This window comes from Geotrypetes seraphini, chromosome 3 (genome assembly GCF_902459505.1).
Source record: "Geotrypetes seraphini chromosome 3, aGeoSer1.1, whole genome shotgun sequence".
Classification (NCBI taxonomy): domain Eukaryota; kingdom Metazoa; phylum Chordata; class Amphibia; order Gymnophiona; family Dermophiidae; genus Geotrypetes; species Geotrypetes seraphini.
In genome coordinates this window covers 7,788,584-7,804,736 of record NC_047086.1, presented here as the reverse complement: position 1 = coordinate 7,804,736, position 16,153 = coordinate 7,788,584, and the positions used below count along the sequence as shown (strand labels likewise).

General features: G+C 42.4%; 1 protein-coding gene across 5 annotated transcripts in view; it reads right to left on the bottom strand.

Moving 5' to 3' along the window:
- Positions 1–3,022: 3,022 nt before the first annotated feature.
- Positions 3,023–16,153, bottom strand: part of ZBTB24 (zinc finger and BTB domain containing 24) — a 104,371-nt gene continuing 91,240 nt past the window's right edge. For all 5 annotated transcript variants that reach the window (XM_033938991.1, XM_033938986.1, XM_033938988.1 and 2 more), the window contains exon 8: positions 3,023–5,380. In XM_033938991.1, coding sequence (XP_033794882.1) covers positions 4,579–5,380 — 802 coding nt within the window. In that variant the 3' untranslated portion in view covers positions 3,023–4,578. The remainder of the gene's footprint in view (positions 5,381–16,153) is intronic.

Below are 16,153 nucleotides of genomic sequence, written 5' to 3'. Positions count from 1 at the left end.
GCTGACCTCGGCTCACGCTCTCCTTTCTCAGCCTGTCCGTTCTATTATTGATGCCTCCAGGAAACCGGCCACTCTTCAATGTTACCAACAAAAGTGGTCTCGGTTTTCTTCCTGGTGCCTGTTACATCACCATAATCCCATATCTACAGCAGTGGGACTGGTGTTGGATTATCTTTTGTCCTTATCTGACTCTGGTCTTAAATCCTCTTCGATAAGGGTTCACCTTAGTGCTATTGCAGCTTTTCATGAGCCGATTCATGGAAAACCCCTCTCAGCTCATCCCTTAGTTTCAAGGTTCATGAAGGGCCTTTTCAATGTGAAGCCACCTCTTAAGGCCCCTCCTGTTGTATGGGATCTTAATGTGGTTCTTTCTGCGTTAATGAAGCCTCCCTTCGAGCCTTTGGCCACAATGCATTTTAAATTTCTAACTTGGAAAGTGGTTTTTCTGATAGCTCTCACTTCTGCCAGGAGAGTCAGTGAGCTCCATGCACTGGTGGCGGATCCACCTTTCACTGTTTTTCACCATGATAAGGTCGTCCTCCGTACACATCCAAAGTTCCTTCCTAAGGTTGTGTCTGATTTTCATCTTAACCAATCCATCGTTCTACCTGTTTTTTTCCCAAAGCCTCATTCTAATCCAGGTGAACAGGCTTTGCATACCTTGGATTGTAAACGTGCTCTGGCTTACTATCTTGATCGCACCAAACCTCACAGATCATCTCCTCAACTGTTTTTGTCCTTTGATCCTAACAAGTTGGGTCATCCTGTATCTAAACGCACTCTGTCCAATTGGCTTGCTGCTTGCGTTTCTTTTTGTTATGCTCAGTCCGGCCTGACACTGGAAGGTTCTGTCACGGGCCACAAAATTAGAGCTATGGCAGCGTCTGTAGCTTTCCTCTGTTCCACTCCTATTGAGGAAATCTGCAAGGCTGCTACTTGGTCCTCAGTTCATACTTTTACATCTCACTATTGTCTGGATGCATTCTCCAGACGGGATGGACACTTCGGCCAATCTGTTTTGCAAAATTTGTTTTCCTAATGGCCAACCTTCCCTCCATCCCTCTTTTTGTTAGCTTGGAGGTCACCCATCAGTCAAGAATATGCTGCCTGCTTGTCCTGGGATAAAGCACAGTTACTTACCGTAACAGGTGTTATCCAGGGACAGCAGGCAGATATTCTTGCGTCCCTCCCACCTCCCCGGGTTGGCTTCTTAGCTGGCTTATCCTAACTGGGGACCGCGCGCCTCCGTCGGGCGGGAAGGCACTCGCGCACGCACGGTGCGGCCTAGCTAGAACTTTCTAAAGTTCTTAGAGTGCAATCACTCTAAAATTGTCCGTACCGGGGCTCCGTCGGTGCCGTCACCCATCAGTCAAGAATATCTGCCTGCTGTCCCTGGATAACACCTGTTACGGTAAGTAACTGTGCTTTTCGGGTACAAAGGCGTCCACATTGTAATACTTAATAAGAATAAGGAACTGGTTATACTCGTACATTGTATCGTTGTTTTCGACTGGCTTAGATAGGCGACTGCTCAGTACTGATGGATTGCAGGAGAAATTTCACAACTTTAGTTATAACTTATTGGATGGGCCGCAAAGATGTTTGTTGTGGGCTACAAGTTTGACATGCTTGCTCTACAACATGCATCATGTTCTACATTACTGCCATTGTCCATGATCAGGCACCCATAACAGAATATCTTTATTATATACTTGTATCATTTCAATCTGCAAAAAGGGGACCACTGAATTACTTTCAAAATAGTATTTCTGGTCTTCAAAGTACTATCTTTCAACGAACCACAGTTTATGTCTAGAATGATTACGCCATATTATTCACCTCGTTCTTTCCGATCGTCATCTCAAGACCTATTATCGGTTCCTTCTTTGAAAATAGTGGGTACAAGGATAAAAACGACATGTTTTCTGTTATAGCTCCTCAAACCTGGAACGCCTTACCACTTTTTATCAGAAAAGAAAATGATCTCACCTCTTTTAAAAAACTTTTAAAAACCTTCTTATTTAATGATGCTTTTACCACTTAAACGATCAAGCTAATGTAGACTTTTCCAAAAACAAACAAACAAACAAAAAAATATATATATATATATTTTTATCTCCCCATCCTTGTGTTTTTACCTATTTTGTGTTTTTCTGATTGATAAAATTATAACTTTTTTCCCTCTTCCCCTTTAACTTATGTCTGTCACTAACTACATGCCCTAAGAAAATTTATAAGTAATTTGATTTTTTATTTGTGTCTTAATAACATCTGTTGTCTAAAATTGTTGTTTTAAAACTGTTCGAATATTGTCTGTTACCTCATAAGTTGTTTTTAAATTTGTTCATTGCTTAGAATGTTTTATATAGGCGATTCATCAAATAATGAACTTGACCCACCATTAGGACAGCCAGCTGATAAGTATGAACTTGGTTTTTGCAACAAGGAATGGGATACAAGAAAGAAAAAAAAAACCAAGATTGACATGAGCAAAAAATACACCTGTGTGTTATATTCAAGGGGCAGCAAGGTCGTGGCTGTATGGGAACACTTGCACATCTTGGAAAAATCTTTTTGGTTTTATTGAGATCTAAGGGATGGTCATATTAACAGCCATTCTTGTTTCTTGATTGGATCTCGTTTGTTGCTAGAGAAACAGTGAAATATCATTTAGACATGGAGTGTCTGCCATTCTTCCTTTTAAAAGCAACAGCAATGGGTTTCTGAGCGATACCACTGAAATCAGCTCTTATGCTTTTCTAATTCATATTTTAGTACAATTTTTTTTTTTGGGGGGGAGCACATTGATGGTAACATATTTCTCCCCTTTCCAGTGCATTTGACTGTGGCACTGCAGTGACAGTTTCTTAGCCAGGAACCATGTACAAAAACTGCCTTCTAGAATGCAACTATCAGATGCCGAAGGGTCGAGGAGAGCTGTTGCCAGGCCTCTAATTTTTAACAAGTTCATTTTTAGGTTTACTTTTCTGAAGTAGGCTCTGAAAACTGTTTAAAGATATTCTGTATGCTAATTTAGAGATTCTTTAATTTGTATTTCTTCACATTAAAAAAATATTTACGGTTGCCTTTTAATTAAACTTATAATCACAATTAAAGTTATGTTGCTTACAGTATTAATTTTTTCTCCAGGGCAGCTCTTGTGAAACCGGGGAAATCACGTAACCATCCATCACCCAGAGTAAGAAGGAGCAAGTGATTTCCCCAGATTTACAAGGAAAAAGAAACATATGTATCTTTAATTGCACAATTAAAATTTTAATCCAAAATTCAGCCCTAATTTATTTGTAAAAGTATTTCTGTAATTTTGTTTTTATGCTCTCCATTCCCCATACTAGAGAATGACACAGGAACTGAATTTGCTTGTCCCATCCCTGTAAGCTCTGCCTTAACTGCACAAGCCTCGAACACTTAGAATTTTAAAGTGTTTGAGGCTTGTGCAGATGAGGACAGAGCTTGAACTCACCGGGACGGGACAATGAGTTCCCGGGTCATTCTCTACCCTACACCACTATATTTTCTGTGAGCACCACTGTATAAGAAACATGACTCCCCTCTCCCCAACAGCTGATTTGAACTGGGAACTGAACTCAGGTCTTCAGAAGCAGCCTAGGTTGTTTAACTTTGCACTCTTGCGGTTTCTTCTGAACTGTGAACAGTATAGATGTAGAAAAGTAAAAGGGAAAAATCCTCTTTGGTTCCAAGGCCAGGCCAGGCTATGAGATAGGTGGACCAGCACTTGAACAAAAGAGGCTCTCGTCACAGCCATTAGCTCACATGCACTTGTTCAGTGTGCATTAGTGACTAGTTCCCAGTAATAATGGTGCCCATGGTAACTTAATGCATATGTTGGCAAGGTATTGTTTAATGCACCTTTGTGAATATTGGTGAAAAAACACTCTTTGAGGAGAGAAAATTATATTGGATAGCAACTCAAACACACACAATTGCAGCCTGAGGAAAGTCTGCTTTCTGCTATAAGGGAAAGCCCCAGGTCAGTACTTTTGGTACTGCATTCAGCACCGAATCCCACTACAGCAGCCATGTCTGTACACTATTCAAAAACTATCATAAGGCAGAGCTTCTCCCAGTGTGGGTCACAATCCATTTGGGGTTGCAACCTGGGCAGGAGCTCCATAAGACTTTCTTGTCCAGCGCTACTTGGAGAGGGGATGGGGGAGAACAGACCCTGTCTACAGCCACACAACTGGAGGTTGCAGCTGCAGAAAGTTTGGCTAGTGCTGCTTAAATGTATCATGTTCAAGTATGTTTATCAAAAGTCACTGTTCCCACAGGCTACTCAAAAAAGAAACGGCATTCATTGATATGCTGTGGTAGAGCTGTCACAAAACAGCATAACGAGAACTGCTAAAGTTCTATACCGCAAGACCTGTGGCCCTGGTATCCATCACATCATGATTCTGAGAGACACCTGTGAAGATGGTAGTCAGAAGTCATGCATGTCCTACCAAACCAAACCCCATGCTGACTTCCTTTTAGCAGCATCACAGACTAAAAGTATACATAAATATGCAACCTCACAGAAAAGCAGATTCTACTTTAGTCAGGTGGTGCCAAGTTAATGTTCAAGAAAGACACGGTACCAGCTGATATTTGTAACGTCTGGCCTTGAAGCTGAGGCAAGGGCTGGTGAGATGCAGCGGGCATATGAACATGATTTGGTTCTAGAATCAGCCCAGAGGGCTGGCTAGTGTCCTGACTTGACTGGGATGTGCAGTTGGGCTCATGGCTCAGTTGTGTGCTTTGGGGAGAGCGCAGTGGTTCTGCTGTTAGCTGGAGAACCTCTGCCCGGCTTTGAAGCTGTTCCAGGGCCTCCTTTGAGAGAGTTATGACATGCATTTGCTCTGGCTGATCCATTGTAACTTGATTCTCCATTAGACTGAGGCTCTGCATTTGTTCTGCTTGCTGCTGATGGGTGGCCAGTGGCTGAGCAAGCAGTGCTAGGCTAGCAGTCTGGTCTGATGTTACAGTCTTGGTGCTCTCAGCTGTCACAATGCTAAGTGCCTGTCCATGGTTGGGCACAAAGTTCATGTTATGGACAGCATCTGTGATTAATAGCTGTATCTCTTGTCCTGCAGAGGTAGAGAGCTGGTATTGCTGCAGTTGGACAATATTACGGGCCTCTTCTGAGCCACCGCCGTTGCTCTCTTGTACCTGCACATGCTTCTCCTTGCTGTGGATCTTCATGTGTGTCTTCAAGTTGTCCAAGCGGGAGAACTGCATATAGCAGTCTGAGCAGGAGAAAGGCTTCTTGCCTGTATGCAGGATGCAGTGTCTCCTTTTCGCACTGGAGTCTGAGAATGATTTTCCACACACCCCACAGGCGTATGGCTTTTCTCCTCTGTAAGACAAGACATGCTATGTCAAGGTATTGCTTCTTATATTCTAATATAATAAAGCCCTAAGCACGCATGCGCACTCCTACCTGCATGGTCCCGTTTTCTGTGTGCTGTAGGGCACCGCAGGTAGGAGTGCACATGCGTGAGAATCCCCCGAGGCAGATGTCGGCCGTGGCGGCTGCAGGCCGAAGCCTGGCTGGAGGAGGACGAGGAGGAGCTGCGAGAGCTCCGCAGAGGCAGGAGGTGAGGAGAGAGAGACAGAAGGATGAGAAGGACAGAGGGGCTACTAGGGGGATCAGGAGAGATGGTAGGGGATAGGGAGAGATAGTCTTCAGGGAGTGTGGAGGGGGCAAGAGAGAGAGAGATGGTCTTGGGGAAGGACAGAGGGGGACAGGAAAGGGAAAGATGGCAAAAGAGGTGAAACAGGGTCAGAGAGAGATGGTAGAGGGTGTGAAAGGGGGAAAGGGAGAGATGGAAGTGGTAGGACCACTGCTGCTTTGGGGCACTGAGGGAGGAAAGGTTGGTATGTCAGGACTGCTGCTGTCGCCTCGGGTAAGTAAAGACCTGTCAGGAGGGCCAAAAGGGTACAAAGGAAATGGTAAAAGGTGAGGTGGTGGGACTGGGATCAGTGGGAGGCAGGGTCCGGGCATGATAGAGGCGGGGCATGGGTGGGGTCAGGGTCAGGGTATAGGTGGGGCTATTCTAGCATCCGTTACTGTAACCAGTGTAACGGGCTAAAACACTAGTATGAAAAGATAAGCGAGGAGGGATAGGGACTTGAATACTGCCTTTTTGTAGTTACACAACCATATTCAAAGCAATTTACATACAGGCACTCAAGCATTTTCCCTACCTGTCCCAGTGGGCTCACAATCTATCTAATGGACCTGGGGCAGTGGAGGATTAAGTGATTTGCCCAGGCTTTTCTTTAGCAACTAACACTCCCATGACCATGTAGAGAAATGCAAGGAAAAAGTCTCTAAAGAAATGAATAATATCAGGTCCTGTGACCCCAGAACTGCTTCTCCAAAATACATATAAAATACCAGTATCTCCTTCATATATATACACAAACAATAGTATGTGTTTTTTTGCTTGAACTCAGGTATTTTCTTCAAGGAAAGAAATGTAAAATACTTTTTCTTTAAAATTAAGGTCTTATTTACTAATGTGGTATTTACTGAAAAACATTAAGCCACTGACCATAGTCGATAATCTGAAAAGTACACAAATTCCCCAAGGCCTATATCTCAAGTTTATTTAAAATTTATCAAACTTCTAAGCGGCGTACAAAAGTAAAATGGATAAAATATGGGAAATACATACTTATCTCATTAACAGACGTACATTATCATATAATGAGTTAGGGGGGGTTGAAATACAATATGTAATAGATAGGATAGAGAGATGTGACTGGTAAATACAATAGGGAGAGAGATTTTGTCTGTGTAGTTAAGAGTGAATGGTGATTATAAATCAAAAGCATCTTTAAATTCGATTTGAATCAATCCAGAACCTTTCTCCCGAAGATGTGTTGGCAAAGAGTTCCATAATTAGAGAGGCGGTTACGGAGAAAATTAATATACGGGTGTTATCATATACAATTTGGCATAGTGAAAGTATAACTAAGAGAAGTTGATTATTTGATCGGAGTGTATAAAGGATGAGTTGATTATTGGGGTGTGAAAAGTTCTGGATTTGAATGTTAGAAGTAAAATTTTATAAGTTATTCTATGAGAGATTGGTAACCAATGTGCATTAATCAAAAGCAGTGTCACATTGTCAAAATTTTTGGCCTTAGATAGAAATTGAACCACAGTATTTTGGATTATTTGTAGTCATCTAATTTCTTTTTGGGTTAATCCCTTATATAACGCATTGCAATAATCTAATCTAGAGATGATTAGTGAGTGTATTAGGGTGTTTAGAATATTGTGTACAAACCTGGAGGCCGCACCTTCAAAAACATATAAAAAGGATGGAGTCAGTCCAGAGAAGGCTACTAAAATAGTGCATGATTTTCGTCACAAGGCGTATGGGGACAGACTTAAAGATCTGAAACTGTATACTTTGGAGGAAAGGTGGGAGAGGGGAGATATGATAGAGACGTTTAAATACCTATGAGATGTAAATGCACACGAGTCGAGTCTCTTTTATTTGAAAGGAAGCTCTAGAATGAGAAGGCATAGGATGAAGTTAAGAGGTGATAGGCTCAGGAGTAATCTAAGGAAATACTTTTTTACAGAAAGGGTGGTAGATGCGTGGGACAGTCTCCCCGTAGAGGTGGTGGTAACAGAGACTGTATCCGATTTCAAGAAAGCCTGTGATAGTCACGTGGGATCACTTAGAGAGAGGAAGAGAAAATTGTTACTGCAGATGGGCAGACTGGATAGGCCATTTGGCCTTTATCTGCCATCATGTTTCTATGTTTAAAGATAACTTTTCTAAAAGGATTGCAAGGGAACGAATCATGCGTAATCTGTGAAAGCATTTTTGTACTAAGGAACTAATTTGTTGGCGTTAAGTCAGCTTACTGTCTAGTAGTTGTTGTTTGAAGGGGTGTAGATTTAAGACAGATAGGTGCTGTCAGAGTGGGTTACATTACAGGGAAACAGCATTGTTTTTGTTTTGGATATATTGAGAGCTAACGTTATCATTTACCACTGACTGATCTTTTCTAGTTTATGATTAATATCTGGAATGTCATTTGGATTGTCGGGATCGATAGGATGAAGTAGCTGTATATCATCAGCGTGGGCACACATGGTGAACCCAGCTGACTGGCCCAAAGTCAGAAGGAGGGGGGGGGGCTAGAAAAATGTTAAATAGAAGGGGAGAAAGGATTTTTTTTCCTTTATTGATTTTTTATTAAAAAATAGTGCATTAAATATATATATTAAATAACTTCAAAATTGCACTTGAACAATCATCAAAATACTTCAAGACATTCCCCCCACCCCAATACCAGACCAAAAAAACAAATGCATTACTTCAGACAAGTAATAAAAATCATATTGAACATATTGATCAAAATCTGCTATCCCTTCCTGGATGTGAAAAAAAAAAAAATCAAGGGAATAATCCAGCTAATCATCGTCCTTGAGGTATTCCGTAATCTTGGGTGAAAGAGCTCAATGAGACCGTGTCAATAGTGACTTTTGAAGAGCCTTCTGAGAAATATGAGGAAAGCCTGTGAAAAGCTAGATCAGTAATCCGATAGAATTTAATCGTAGGAGGAGATGATGATCTATAGTATCAAATGTAGCTGAGAGGTCTAATGATAAAAGTAATATGGATTTCATGTGATCTAAGTAGTATAGAATTGAAGTTGTGAGTCCAATTAGTGAATGTTCCGTTGAATGGTTTGGTCTGAAGCACATTTAGTTTGGGTGAAGAACTTTGTTTCTTTTCTACAAAATCTGATAACTGACTGAACACTATTTTTTCTGTGATTTTTTTTTCTCTGCTAAAAAAGGAAGATTTGCTATACTCAAATAACTTGTATCTAAACTAAACTACTTATATTTAAACTACTGTTCTTAATTTGCTGTATAGTCCCTATATTTACACTGCTGCACAGTCTCGTATGTCCAAGTATTTAAATCTACTGTATAATCTTGTATGTCCAATTCACTCCATTGTGAATGTTTTTACTTGTAAACCGTTCTGAGCTACTGGGAGGACGGGATAAAAATCTAAATAAATAATTTGAACAGTCAGTTAAATTTGCATTAGTCTTTGATCTTTTTTTCCAGATTTTGGGGAGTGTCCCTGATAGGCTGGATTTGATCATATTAATGATAAATGTTCAGACGAGTCTTGGACATACGAAAATGGTAAAACTAGAGGCCATAATTTGAGGTTGAGGGGTGGTAGATTCAGGGGCAATGTTAGGAAATTCTACTTTACGGAGAGGGTAGTGGATGCCTGGAATGCGCTCCCGAGAGAGGTGGTGGAGAGGAAAACGGTGACTGAGTTCAAAGAAGCGTGGGATGAACACAAAGGATCTAGAATCAGAAAATAAGATTAAATATTGAACTAAGGCCAGTACTGGGCAGACTTGTACGGTCTGTGTCTGTGCATGGGCAGGGGAGGGCTTCAATGGCTGGGAGGGTGTAGATGGGCTGGAGTAAGTCTTAACAGAGATTTCGGCAGGTGGAACCCAAGCATAGTACCGGATAAAGCTTTGGATTCTTGCCCAGAAATAGCTAAGAAGAAAAAAATTTAAATTGAATCAGGTTGGGCAGACTGGATGGACCATTCGGGTCTTTATCTGCCGTCATCTACTATGTTAGAAAATTGAATAATAATGTTTCAAAATGAAGGTGGGGGATTGAGTCTGTGCAAGATCCTGTTAGGTTCATGGTTTGAATTATATGTTGAATGTTGGATAGAACTTCAAGAGTTTGCTAAAAGAAAGATTAGAACAATCCAATGATGGCACTGAATTGCCCTTTGAAGAACAATGAGAGGATTCTTTATTTTTTCAGTGAAGTACATGGCAAGCTCTGGGACTAAAAGGCTGTTTTCAGTTTTCTGATTTAAATTTTTATTTGTGGCAATGGATTTAACAATTGAATGAATTTTTTGCTTTGGATATACGTTTTGTGTAGTAATTCTTTTTGGCCTGAATAATCATGAGTTTGTAGAAGTTCTCTTTGTATTGGTAAGGAAGAATCAGGATTAAGACCTGCATGAAAATGTAGGCGAAGACCCCTGAAACCCCAAAAAATAAAGTTATACTTCTAAGAGAGACAATGTGCTTATGAATTCAAGCCTCTGGACAATCATATTTCTCCCTGTCAGCAGGAGACAAATATGCTCTATGAGGGATTCACCTTTGCGCTAGTAACTGGCAGAGATCTGCCGACTGTGACATCATTGGATAAACTCAAGCAACAGTACAGGATAAAATGTCCTACCAAAGAATAAAAACTATTGACAATCAAGTTCAGGACAGAGGGGGGCCTGCTCCTAGAAATTACTGACCTTAGTATTAGGAATGCAGTGTCAGGGAAATAGAAAGGTCAGTTTTGACACTAGGTGATGTCATACTTCAATATGGCTCCATGATAAGTGTATAGACCATACAGCCCATAGAAATGATGCATGTGACAAACCAATAGAAAGTGAGTATGTAATCTATAACTAGGTGAACCCCTAGGCCAGGGGTAGGGAACTCCAGTCTTCGAGAGCTGTATTCAAGTCAGGTTTTCAGGATTTCCCCAGTGAATATGCATGAGATCTATTTGCATGCACTGCTTTCAATGCATTCATTGGGGAAATCCTGAAAACCCGACTGGACTATGGCTCTCGAGGACCAGAGTTCCTTACCCCTGCCCTAGGCTACTGAACTAAAAGTATATAAGTGGCATGCCAGCTGGCTTAGCATGGAGAGGCGGATCCATGAACAGAAGTTGGACATCTTGTATGTACATTATCCTTTTAGCCCAATGTGCTGTACTTTGTTGTTTCATGTGAGCTGCCTTTTGTTTATTGCTAATAGACCTAAATTATAGCAGCAATTGGATTGTTGCAAGGTCAGTTTTATGATAAGATCTACAGCCAATCTTATCATTTGGTAACTCCGACGTTCCTATTGTTTTGATTTCAGCAGATACTGGGATGCTGGTCTGTGTTAGGATTTGTGTCCATGGATTCTACTTTGTTTTGATATTGTTATCGCTCAGCTCAGGGGCACTGTTCTCTTTTGTGATTTTCAGAAAATAAAGTTCTGCTTCTAGAAAGTAATTCAAAGTTATTGCAATTGCATTTAATTTTGTGTATTCTCACCTTTGGTACCATATGTAAAAACAGTCACGTACAAATCTTTCCTGGTAACAAAACTCTAATCTAATCTGTCATTGTTTATATACATTTCTGTCAGCATGCATCTTAGTGAACATATTCTGTTAGTTTATGGGAACTGATGCCTGACCCCCCTTTTTCTCCTTAACCTATATTTTCCTCCTGAAACTTCATACCTTTGCGTTCAGATATATTTTTGAGAGTGGTCTTTACGCAAGTAAAATCTTTACTGTACACTCACGAAATATATGTCCTCAAAGCTGTCTTTCTAAAGTCTCTCTTCTGCATAAAAGAGAGCATTTCTCCATACAATAAAGCCTTTCCTGGCTCTGTCCCCGTACCGAGTGAATTAGGGTAATCATTGTTTTTGTACAATTTGAGTGACCCCTGACCTTTATTGACTGGCGATCCGTAGCCATCGAAATGATTAACTGGCTTTCTGTAGCCAGATGACTGACGGGTTGTAGTCAGTAACTTGACTGGTGGATAGCAGCCAGCTGTATACTGTAAGTATTTCTTTCATTATCTTACTCAGTTAATCAGGAATTCTTAGATAAGGACATGCGTCTATTTAGTCAAACTACTGTTTGTGTTAGAAACAGGCCTTTTGCAAGCTATTATGTTACCCTTGGATATTGTTAAATTTGCTAACCACCCAGGCTTGCATAAGCTTATACAGCACTTCCATGATAAGTGGGTTAAGAACACTTCTAAAAAACAAAGAAAATTTCTAATAATTGGAAATGGCCAAAGGAAGGCTCTCTTTACTGGAGCGACCTTGTCACCCTCTGCGTTGTTATCATAAATGATAAAAAAAAGGTAAATCCCTATTAGAACATTTAGGCATGTGGAAATTATAGCATGGCCTGTCTGGATCCTCCATCCCGAGATGTCACTCCATGCCTGGACATTACCCCTGCAACAGATCACACTCCTGTCCCAGAACCCCCCACTGACCTGAATTCCTTATGTATGGCTCCAGACAATCCAAAGCCACTCCCTTATTCTCCGTAGCAAACTAGTCTTTCAATTGGTTTATATCTGTCCCTGCAACCTCCCGCAGATGGATATGACCGTGCACCCTTTAAGCCAACTACCCCAAAAGTGCGACGTTTAACCCGCTTTCTCTATCCACTCTAAATTCCATATCTGCCTATAAAATCAATGGCATTGTAGACTTAATGCCTGCAAATGGGCATATTAGCCCTAAATCTTGCGTTTCTGACAAATACCCTAAAGAGATCGATCCTTCCGATAGTGCTTGCCCTAATCGCCACTTCAATAATCCTGAGCTATCCGCCCCTTACCTATCAGAGTGAGAGAAATTCCTGTTACGCTTCATGATGAAGCGCACTTTAAGCAGTGGCCCAAACAAGAAACCAGGCAAGAGACAGATATGAATGAAAAGGACCATGTTCATCAGGAACACTGTAGAAATCATATCCAAACAGAGCCAGATAGAAAATACAATAAAATGACACAAACCCAGGCACATGACAGAAATTGTGTAGAACTGATACAGGATAATTTGGAAAGGGAATACTCATGTTTTGATTATCAAATTAAATCACACAAGCATTTAGACTCATCACAGCCTTTAATTACTTTGGACACGCCTGAGGTTAAACACAATAGTTCTGAGAGACTGACTTTGGAAGACTCTATTAGGCATCCTCTAGAATTTGAACCCACCGATTTAAAAACATCTGTCCCACATATCCCTACTCATGCGCTGCCATTTGATGGCACGAAAATACGCCCCCATGATATTGTCCCTCCTAACCTTTTGCATGAGGTCCGCGAGCAGTGTTCATGGGACTTGGATCGCCTTAGGCGACGTGCTCAAGTTCCCGTCAACCTTTCTCCACCCCACTTTATCCAGAGTTCCTTTGTATGCTACACCTGAGCAGGATGCTGCAGAAGCCTTGCACTCTCTCAGACATGATGGATGGGCTTCGGTTTCTAAACCTGCTCCATTTACTCCGCTCTGGAAATTAAATGCTTGCCCTAACCCTAAAGATTGTGCGCTTGGACGCAAATGTGTTGGCAGATTTGGCTATGTTAGTTATGCCCAAGTACATAAGAACCCCCACTGTACAGTACCCTATTGCACAGTCTGCATTGGATTAGATTCTTGCCCCAACCCGCAGGATTGTACCACATATGGTAATTGTATGACTTTCCCACCACATGTTAATCGTTTAGATAACTGTGAACTTCCATTTCCTGTCCCCCATAGAACCCTGATGTATCATGATATCGATTCCTATTTTCATTCCAGTCTGACCCCAGCCCAGATTGTAGCCCAACAAGAACATTCTTCATTTTATGTCAATTCTTGGATTGACAATTTAGCTGGCTGGACAGAGTCATTAGCTCCGCAAATGATTCCTTTCCCTCGTAAAGGGTCCTTTGAAACTAGATACATGAGCACTGCCCGGTTATGTATCCGGCAAAGAATAGAGGATCCCGGATGGAACCTCAAATATATGCAATATGGTCTCAAACTATGGGAAAAGTATGAGCGTAAATTCTATGGTCAACCTGCTGAACTCCCAACACCGCTTTCCGTTGATATATTGCAACCCGCTCCTATCCCAGTTACTCTTTTAGGTGGAAATGTTTGTAGCATCTAGCTTGCTATAGTCTCTATATGTATAAGTTTTAGGCGTGGATTATTCAATATTTATGGCCTGTCAATGGGTAAATATCATCAATGAATGGTCAGTCCAAGATACAAAGGTATTTGACTTCAGAGAAAAGGTAGAGATTAGAGGGGAAGGAATAAGTATCATGTCAACAGTATGGCCCACTGAATGAGTTGGGACGGATATTAACGGAGTTAAGCTGAGGTCCTTTGCAAAGGTCAGCAAATCAGATGTAAATGTGTTACCTGAATCGTCAAAATGAACATTAATGTCTCCTAATATTATTGGATTGGAAACATAGGTGCAATAGTCAAAGTTGGCAGATTGAATGGTGGTAAGAGTACCTTGAGTAAGTGGTGGAGGGAGATACAGAAGCAGGAAATTGACAGAAGGTTTGGCAGTTATCTTAAATTGATGGTATTCTAAAAAAGAAGATAGTCCAGAGTTGATCTTTAATGAGGAGTAGATAATGGCCAATCCATCTCCTTTTTTGCCTTTATGATTGTTATAGTGTGTCATAAATTAAGATCCTGCAAATGTGCTCTGGAGTCTGGACCCATTCCCTTCACGGTCTAGCTATCGACCTATAGCGAATATTCCCCTACTGACTAAAATGTTAGTCTATTATATCTGCTCAGCTTTCATCATATTTGGAGAGATTTTCCATTCTTTTATCTCAGTACTGAATCTCTACTGATCTCATTAATCTCAAAGGTTCAGCAATTGCAATCACGTAATAAGTTTGCAATTCTGCTACAATTTGATCTATTGGCGGCCTTCGACGTCGTTCACCATGATATTTTGATTTACCAACTTTCCAAGATAAGTATTGATTCCACAGCCTTAGACTGGTTTTCAAAATTCTTACGATCTCGTTCATATTCTTTCAGTATGAATGACACTATGTCATCCTTTTGGAAGCCATCATGTGGAGTCCCGCAGGGATCACCTCTAACACCTGTTCTTTTCAACATCTACATGACTACTTTGAAGCTTTTCCGTTTATCCCCCTGCGAAATACTATATACCGTATTTTCACGCATATAACGCGCACACGTGTACAACGCGCACACAGATATAGCATGCAGGAACAAGGAATTATGTAAGAAAATTTTGGTATAGGGCGCCCATGCGTATACCGCGCATGCTGCTTGCCGCCCTGCCCTTGAAGTCCTGTCCCCCCCCCTTGAAGGCCCACCCCACCCTGAAAGCCTGATGCCCCACCCCGAAGAACCGCTCGCACCCCCCCGACGTCCGATTCATCCCCCAGCCCCCCTGCACCGTTTGTGGTGGAGAAGCAGCCTACCGTGGGTTCGCAACGCCAGTAAGCCCTGCTGCTTCCTCTGCCGGCGGTCCCGCCCCTTCTCTGAGCCCTGCGCTGCTTCCTCTGCCGCCGTCCTGCCCTTTCTCTGATGTCAGAGAAGGGGCTGGATCGTGGCAGAGGAAGCAGCTCAGGGCTCAGAGAAGGGGCGGGACCGCCAGCAGAGGAAGCAGCAGGGCTCACTGGCATCGCGAACCCACGGTAGGCTGCTTCTCCACCACAAACGGTGCAGGGGGGCTGGGGGATGAATCGGACGTCGGGGGGGGGGGGGGTGTGCGAGCGGTCCTTCAGGGTTGGGGGGCCAGCAGTCCTTTGGGGTGGGGCATCAGGCTTTCAGGGCTGGGGGAGGGGGGGAATCAGCAATGTAAAAAAAAATTGTAAAACGCGCTCACGCATATAACGCGCATGGTTATGCTCGGTTTGAAAAATCGTGTATAACGCACGCGTTATTTGCGTGAAAATATGGTACTTATGCAGATGGCATCTTTGTTCTTGAGATAGACTCGAATCTCACTAACTTTACTGGAAATATATTAGAATGTATAATGAAACTTCAGTCATGGGCCCTTACTGTACAAATGAAGCTGAGAGCAGCTTCAGAGGCAGCCGAAGAGAGTCGGGAGGCGGCTGGGCAGTCAGGAGCACATGGTGAGCGAGCGGAGAGTGGAGAAATAGAAGAGAAAGAGGTAGGCAGGACAGAGAGAGGGGCAGAGGCGAGAGATAACTCTGCTCACCCCTCCGACGTCAGCGGCATACCGCAGCCGAAATCCCCCATAAAAGGGGAGGAGCCAACAGCGCGGAAACCACAGAGAGCAGCTTCAGAGGCAGCCGAAGAGAGTCAGGAGGCGGCTGGGCAGTCAGGAGCACGTGGTGAGTGAGCGGAGAGCAGAGAAATAGAAGAGAGAGAGGCAGGCAGGACATAGAGAGGGGCAGAGGCGAGAGATTACTCCGTCCACCCCTCCGACGTCAGCGGCACACCGCAGCCGAACTCCCCCATA